General features: G+C 43.0%; 1 protein-coding gene across 1 annotated transcript in view; it reads right to left on the minus strand.

The window, feature by feature from the left end:
* The window catches only part of LOC124620169 (tetraspanin-5), a gene marked incomplete at its 5' end in the record, with an annotated part of 109,376 nt that extends 101,720 nt beyond the window's left edge, over positions 1 to 7,656 (minus strand). The window contains one exon of the mRNA XM_047146839.1: positions 7,524 to 7,656. Coding sequence (XP_047002795.1) covers positions 7,524 to 7,656 — 133 coding nt within the window. The remainder of the gene's footprint in view (positions 1 to 7,523) is intronic.
* Between the last annotated feature and the right edge of the window lie 1,267 nt (positions 7,657 to 8,923).

Here is an 8,923-nt window from a genome sequence, read left to right on the forward strand (position 1 = left end):
CTAAGTACGAAAAACACCCCCATAACGTAACACCCCTTCCTTCATACTTCACATTTGGCACTAAAAATGATGGTAGATAATGTTTCCCAGGCATTCGCCAAACCCATACCCTTGCATCTGATGGTCACAGAGTATACATCACGACTCGTCTCTCCAAACCAATCGTTTCCAGTCATCCGCTGACTTGAGGCGTCTTTCTTTACAGCACCTAAAGCGGCGCTTAGTAGTGACTGCAGAAACGTGTCGCTTATGAGGAGCTGCTCGACCACTATACCCCATTGTTTTTAACTCCCTATGCACAGTGATTGTGTTAGCTGGACTCCTGGTCATGCATGAGTGATTCTTCCGCTGAGCTCATGAGAATTTTTACAACCGCCCTTCAAAATGCTCTACGGCCCCTATCTGGCAATACATGAGGTCTGCCTGGTCGTCGTTTAGCTATGGTTATTCCTTCGTTTTTCCATTTCACAATCATATCTCGAACAGTCAACCTGGGCAGCTTCAGAAGATTTGGAAAGTCCCTGGCGGATTCGCCATTCAGCTGACGTCTAATGACTAGCCCACCCTCGAAGTCAGTGAGCTCTCATGACCGACATTGTGCTCTTACTCCATCTCTGCTGACAACACAATACTTCCCGCTTCCTTTTATACTGGTGGAACCGTCTCACGTGACGCCTAGTTGTTAATCCCACATTACTTAGCGAAGTGTGGATACTTTTGAGACCGAAAGTATAATTCAGTTTTTAACGTTCAGCTTTCTGTCAAAGCTCTGACAGAAACAGGAGCAGTAGCATTACCACAGTAGTGGTGAATTACCCTTAGATATCATTCCTTCCATCTTTGCCATCGATGCACGAAGACACATCGATAGGAGAGATAATGAATGTCGTAGATTTAGCAGCTCTGCCAAAACCGGTGGCAACTAGGCAGCAGGACCCCGCTACGCACGCTGGTCGGTTGTCTGGAGAACTGAATACTTCCTTTCCAGAAAGGCCACAGTCCACTTTTTTCTGAAAATGAGTTTGGCCATGAAATGGCTTCGATTGGGGTCGACACACCGTTCCACACAAAAATCCGTCAATATCGTTAATATTATGAGTAAACCGGATGTTAAGATAACCAGGTTTTCTTCTTCGCCGGAAGTAGCTGGACCATGGTGTGTTTGTCAAGAACTATGTTGACAGTTCTCGTTCTGCTCTGTCAACTGTACCAATCGCCTATTTTGATTATTATTGTGCATCATCATCTGTTAATTTGGTACAATAATTATAAAATGTACCTGGTCGGCGAATATGAAAAGAGAAAAAGTAATGACTCAAGAGAGAGAGAGAAAATAAAGAGTGTTACAAGATGAACATAATTAAAAATGTTACAGATACAGGAGAGAATTATGTTAACGATACAGGAAAGAAAGTGCATGCAGGTAAGTTAAATGGACTTACTTTGTAACCAAGTATAATAATATCGTGTCAAAATAAATCACATTTCATAGGTGTTAATATTTCAGTGCTGTTCTTATTTATTCCACACAATGTAATCTATATTTTACGATTCCAACCTCACTTTCATGACTGCACGTGGAAACGAAAATGTTTTGAAATGGTACCAGAGGTTTAGCGGGTCAAAATTCTCATTCACTTACATGAAATGCATACGATGGACGTCCTGGCATCTTCATACAGTGGCTCTTTGATACACATGAAATTCGACGCCGTCGACTAAAAAAAGGAACCTACAACAACAGTGCAGCAGTCAAACAGCATGCTCTGAGTGATGATTATCAGCGGCAACAAGTGTGCGTCAAAGTGCTTTTGACAATGTTTTCTGTACCTAAAAAACGTGTGAACAGAATCAGATAGTTGTGAATTGCAGATAAAAGTACTCGAGACATGTGAGGCAACCTTGTATGCCCAAAGAGATTTAGTAATAAAAGAAAAACCTTGGTAGATGAGTAAATCAGCTAATATCCAACAAAATGGTCACTATATCGGTTGCGCTGATTTTATTACCAATTTACGATCAAAATTTCAAGTTCTTGTCCGGCTGGCAACAAGTAGACTCTTGTAGTACACGTTAGTAATTGAAACAGAAACTGAGAAGCCTCCATCTCAGTAATGTACACAAATTACGTGCAGCTGCAGAACTCAGTGTTCACTCTGGAAGAAGTAATCGGTTATAGTCTGTTATCAAAAGGGAAAGTCAACAAGGAAATGAACATTCCAATACTTCAGCAATTCCACTACATTATATATACAATGTTCAGCTGTTTGTTTCTATAGTTTAGGAATTGTTTTACACGGCGCAATTGACAATGACTCTATTTTGTACTCATAACAAAGAAATAATCCTGTTATGTATATTATCATGAGCCTTACTGACGTGCCAGCTGCGATAGAATAGCTGCCTGCGGGAGTCGGAACAAAAAGCACCCTCTTATTATATTTTTGTTAGCATTAACAGATAAGAACGTTTCAATAGACATTTAACACTTCTTTCCAATACGTGGACATTCTAATATGTCCTAACTCAGAGACCAGCATGATTAAGGAAGTTTTGAAAAAGAATGATGGTTTTTATAGTATTCATAAAATAACACACTGGTTGTCTGTAGCAGTCCAAAAAATAAAATCTCAGTTAAAGAAATACGTGATTCAACAGCAGTCTGAGGTCACAGAAGTGGGTGGGTGTACTATTATAAAAAAACTGCATTTCTTAAGAAACTGCGAAAAAATCAGTGCCTCGAGAGAATAAGGTTGGCTTTCTCATCCAATCATTTCAGAATTTCATTTACAGGTCAGACCTCTGAGGCTCTCAGCGTGATCCAATATTGTCAACAGCCCCTGCTTATGCTCTGGAGAACGTCTCTATCAGAAAGGCTAAGATCAAACACATAGAAAAACTCGTTCCTTGTATCCCTACAGGAAATCAAGCATTCTATGAGGATATTACCTTGTCTTAGCTTATAAAAGAGCAAATAGCTAGTTACAACTACGGTGATGAGTAAAACAGAGATATAACGAAGTATTCTGATGACATAAAAAAACTGAATTAATAATTAAATTAACATTATTTCTTGTTTCAAATGAATTTACGTTCCTTTTACAAAAATGAAAGGCGAAAAAGTGAGTTTTTATCCGCAGAACGTCAAGTCCTTGCATTTAGGTGCCCATAATCCACACATATGACAAAAATGTGTGTGTGTGTGTGTGTGTGTGTGTGTGTGTGTGTGTGTGTGTGTGTGTGTGTGTTCCACATCTCCTCCTAAACCACAGTGCTGATTTCAAGCAAACTTAGTACACATATTCCGTATTAGCAGGTAACAATCGCTGTCGGTATAAGAACACCTACCCATCATAATTCGGGAGATATGACTTCATAAATAATCAGATGCGTTGAAAACTACAGCACTTTGCATGACATTTAAATTTATTACTTCTTTGCTACTAATTCTATTCTCCTGCCTCGGACATGGAAGTGTGTGATGTCCTTAGGTTAGTTAGGTTTAAGCAGTTCTAAGTTCTAGGCGACTGATGACCTCAGAAGTTAAGTCGCATGTACACACTCGAAGCAGCTGCGCCAAGAATACTGAATGTTTCCGGGATAATGTACTCATACATTGCAAATTCATAATTTCAAATGTGTTTTCACGAATAATAGGAAGTGAATTATTTTATATTAGACTGCAAATGGAAAGCCGACAAAAAAATAGGTGGCCAATGCGAGGGTTGTCAGCTAGTTTTTTTATATAAAATAATTTTGATTCATGTTTGTATGGTTGATGTATGTAATCAGATTACATCTTTCAGACGAAAATCACGTCGTAATTGGTATCTGGTAAAACAGAATATTGTTTTTAAAACAGAATATTGTTTTTCAAGTTTTCTCGAAACTATGTCTATCCAACTAGGGCCGCACTGAAAAGGAGCGATTCATCTGCGAAAATCGACACAGCTATGAAGGTGGCCACAGAACCCAAATAGAACAAAGTTTTTCAAGTTTTCTCAAACCTACGTTTAATGGACTAAGGCCATACCGACAAGGAGCGACTCAACTATGAAGATCGAGTCAACTAAGAAGACGGCAACGGAAACTGCTGTAGAGCAAGCAGGACCGAGCTCCCTATTCGGCACACACTTCAAGCAGATCCCCGCCACCTGTGTTAAGCCGCTGTCTTCTCACCATCGCTGCTCTGAGATCGTCGCCTCGCCCTGCTGCATTACCGTACGCTGCCGCGGCACTTGGTCAGCAGCTCTCGAATACAGGTGACGGAAACCCTTCCTCTGTCTATCCGTCCTTCCGTGGCCTACGTAATGCAGAAGACTCTGAACTTGCTATCGTTAATACCAAGTGTTACTAACTGCTTCCTGTGACAAACGCTGAGCTCCCGAAACTTGATGTTTCAGTTCGATCTATTTCGTTTATTTCCTTGTAAACGTCAAGTTTTCCTGGACACAAGGCCCTGGCGATTTAAGGTGTATTCATATATTATGGCCGGATAGCCGCGCGGATTACCTCACCACTTACGAGAAATCTGAGAAGGCGCACCGGCCCCGAATGGAATCTACCTGGTGCATTAACGACGAGGGCCGCTATACCGACGAGCCTGGATGTGGTTCTGAGGCGGTTTCCCACAGCCGACTATGCTGGTGCGCATGGTCCACCTCAGTTACACTACGAGCAAACATTCCCACACCTTCACACGGGATAACACCAGATGACGCAGACAGCTGGAGTACACAAATTCCGTCCCGGGAGGGAAGCCATCCGGCCAATCTCTGCGACTAATACTGCCAAATCCAGATCACCGTGTCGACCCTGAGAATAGAACAGAATAAGGGCACGAAACAGCAGAGAAGAAGAACCGCAATTGTAAAATTGATTGTTTATTGCTTGAGATTACTGCAATCCCACACTGAAGAGCCAAAGAAACTGGTACATCTGCCCAACGTCGTGTAGAGCCGCCACGAGCACCTAGAAGAGCCGCATCACGACGTGGCATAGAATGGTTCAAATGGCTCTGAGCACTATGGGACTCAACTGCTGAGGTCATGAGTCCCCTAGAACTTAGAACTACTTAAACCTAACTAACCTAAGGACAACACACACATCCATGCCCGAGGCAGGATTCGAACCTGCGACCGTAGCGGTCGCGCGGTTCCCGACTGTAGCGCCAGAACCGCTCGGCCACCAGCAGCCGGCACGTGGCATAGACTCGACTAATGATTGCAGTAGTACTGGAGGGAATTGACACCATGAATTCTGCGGGGCTTTCCATAAATCCGCAAGAGTCCTAGTGGGTGGAGATCTCTTCTGAACAGCACGTTGCAAGGTATCCCTGATATGACCAAAAAAGGTTCAAATGGCTCTGAGCACTATGCGACTTAACTTCTGAGGTCATCAGTCGCCTAGAACTTAGAACTAATTAAACCTAACTAACCTAAGGACATCACACACATCCATGCCTGAGGCAGGATTCGAACCTGCGACCGCAGCTGTCGCTCGGTTCCAGACTGTAGCGCCTAGAATCGCACGGCCACTCCGGCCGGCCCCTGATATGATCAATAATGTTCATGTCTGGGGAATTTGGTGGTCAGCGGAAGTGTTTGAACTGAGAAGAGTGTTCCTGGAGCTATATGAATACGCATGCCTCCTATACCTGTTGCTGCAGGATTCATGGTGTCTGTTCCCTCCTGCACAACTTCAGATATTAAATGAAATGATAATTAAGTCCAGACCCTAAGCTACCGACAGGCGTTGATATACATCAACGGGGTTAGATACCATCTTCATATAGTTAAGGCTAAACGACCATTGACCTCCTTCTTCCCTGCGGAAGCACACATATTGCCCGAACTCTTACGGAACTCGGTAAGATTGTCTGCCGCAAGTAATGAGTGTAATCAGCAGGGGCACCACGAATGTAGGGTGTGGACATTAAGTTGGGAATGTGCGTCTTAGAGGGAGCGTGCAAGGGATAAGTTCCTGCAGTCATACTATCCTCTGTGCCCTCTGTGGCTCAGATGGATAGAGCGTCTGCCATGTAAGCAAGAGATCCCGGGTTCGAGTGCCGGTCGGGACACACATTTTCCACTGTCCCAATTGATGTACATCAACGCCTGTCGGCAGCGTAGTGTTTTGATTCAACTATCATTTCGTTCTAGAGCGCCGCATGGTCACCGATGGTATCTGTTCTTCCGGACATCTTCATATAGTTCAGATATTAGTCGGGTCCTTGCTACACCGTGTTGCGGCATTTCTGCGAGCACGCGGGGGCCGTACACGATGTTAGCCCCAAGTGTACCAGTTTCTTTCTCTCTTCAGTGTACACAGTAATCGGATTTCAGAGAATGTAACGCGCGTGTATTCGTCTCTTAAAGATAATACTTGCAGTAGAATTCCCCAGAGTTTCATTTCAAAAAGTATACTTGATACCGACATTTTTCTAATTAATATAAATATAACCAGGGGATATACCGTATGTCGTTTAGTGAATCCGTTCTCACAATTCTGGAAATGACTGACGATACAGGCGCAGCTAAATCATCTTGTACAGTAAAATCTCAGTTTTTTTCTTCTTCTTCCTTTCTTTTTTTGTGCATATGTACAGTTCTAAGCAGAGGTACTTGCCATAGAAGTAGTTTCCTACTGAGGAACAGCAGTCTAGGTCAGCATTACAGGTGTCATTCCCTTTGCATATTGTAGTAAAAGAAACTGATTTCGATGCCATTTTGCGGAAGAGCTACAGAGAAATCTATGAAGCCGAGCATTTAACCATCGATGATAATTTTACAAGATCAGCTCACGACTGCGACACACCCATATGCGTCGTCAATTCGATTTTTGCTTGCTTCTACTCGTGGCACCCATCCCATTTTGTAGCCTTCGATTGAACAGAAATTACAAGCGCCTCAGATTCCATTGAAACCTATCGCTGGTGGACTGCGAGACAAAATGTTGCGTTTTGGATGCGACTCGCTTCATCTTGCTCTACACTGATGGGTGGCAGATGCTGTCCTGGTGACCGCACCCCACTCTGCAATAGTCAGCACAGTGGACAAAGCCAGATACCATGGTTTGGGGAGCACTATTACAAACGACTTGCGAGCACGACTCCAAAGTACAAAGGGCAATGTAAACAGCAACTATTACATCGGAGCGGTTTTAGAGCCCTTCGTATTTGTCGTCAGGCAACTACGTATTCCATTACTGATCTTTGGAAGAACGAATGCTACTACTGCTTTCCTGGCCTATACGGTGGCCTGACATCTTGCCCATCCTACATGCCTGGCCCGCAATTTTTTAGTCATAGTATTCTGCCTATAGTGCCCCATGCACCGATGCAACCTGAAGCAGGGAAATAATCAGTCCGGCTCTGTAGTAGAGTTTGCATTGGTCTAAATATCTTTAGGGTAGGGTCATCCCATTCCCAGTCGTCATGGAAATTATTTCCCAAGTGTCAAATGAGCAATCAGAGCACTATTAAACAGCGTCTGTGGGGAAAAAGATACAGAGAAAGTACTCACCGATGAGTATTAGGACAAAGGCGGGGTCGAGTGCGATGTTGGTCAGGCGGCTGAGGTTGTTGAAGGTGTCCTTCTCGGTCCACGCCCAAATGCCCACGGCCAGGATGCTAAGACCGAGAAGCTGGAACACAAAAAACACAGAAAAATACAATCGTCAGAAGACATAGCAACATAGGAACAGCGGCTAAATTTGTGTACAGTCGCTGCGAACGATGAGTATTGTGGCAGATTGTGTTGCCCTGGTTTCTTGGACTATAAGATCGCAGTAGATAATTTGCACATCACATCAATTGGACGTAATTAGATACAGTTGTGATAATTTGGGGCGACCGGTTCGTGGGTTTAACTGAAAGTGACGAGGGTGCAGTGGCGAGTCTCGATGTTGAGGGAAGTGCCTGATTTTCTCGTCGGCATCTGGAAGCGCCACTGTTTAGTTTGGTAGCACAAGACTGCAGGCCGGTTAGAAAGCATACAGGCAGGGTCCATATTATAAAAGCTGGTACATATATGTTGTGAGACCTGCGTACCATTCCACATTCTTCACGTTACGGAGACATGGATACTGGAAGCCTAATGAATAAAAAAATAAAGAAACAGGTAATGCAAAACTAATATACACCAGAGATAATGATAGGTAACATCAAAAAGATGCAGCAATAGATATGCGTATAGCCCAAGACCATTAGACATGCAGAAATCTAGAGCAGTTCTTGAACCAGCAGTGAATGTCAACTGGTTGATAATGATGATTCATATACGACGCTAAAACATTAAAACAGTGGAAGCGTGAATTTAGAATAAAATATCTACAATCGCTAAATACTGTTAATACTGTTATGATGAATGTAACGACTTGCAGTTGTATCTAAATACCACGTCACGAGTTGACAACAAGAAATAAAAATGCCCTCTGAACTGATGTGCAATTAAAAATAACTTCTACAGCAATTTCACGTGTTACGATATGTCATTTCTACGATATAAACAGTACTGAATGTGTAAAAACCTGATCTGCTGTAATAGAGGGCTATTCTCATTAGGTTAAATAAAAAGGCAATAAAAATGATCTCTAAAAGCGAACAATTAATATTGTTCTACAGCATTTCTCATTTATGAACAGCAATCATCTCCCTTTATAGTTCAATCTACACTGTCGCGTCATTTTAGGCACTATACTTCCACGAATGCGAAAAAAAAATCATGAAGGAAAATCGTATCCCCCGTGTTCAGTGTGGCACGGAATCTGTGAACGTAACAGCACAATCTGCTTTTCTGCTCCGATACTTTCACAGGCGAACGAAATTTTGCAGGTCAGAGCCACTTTGCCGGCGTAACTGTGCTCTCTCGCCTCGGAAATTGTGCGTCCGGATTGAATTCTAGCTCGGCTGGCGCAGACCGTG

This window comes from Schistocerca americana, chromosome 6 (assembly GCF_021461395.2).
Source record: "Schistocerca americana isolate TAMUIC-IGC-003095 chromosome 6, iqSchAmer2.1, whole genome shotgun sequence".
Lineage (NCBI taxonomy): Eukaryota > Metazoa > Arthropoda > Insecta > Orthoptera > Acrididae > Schistocerca > Schistocerca americana.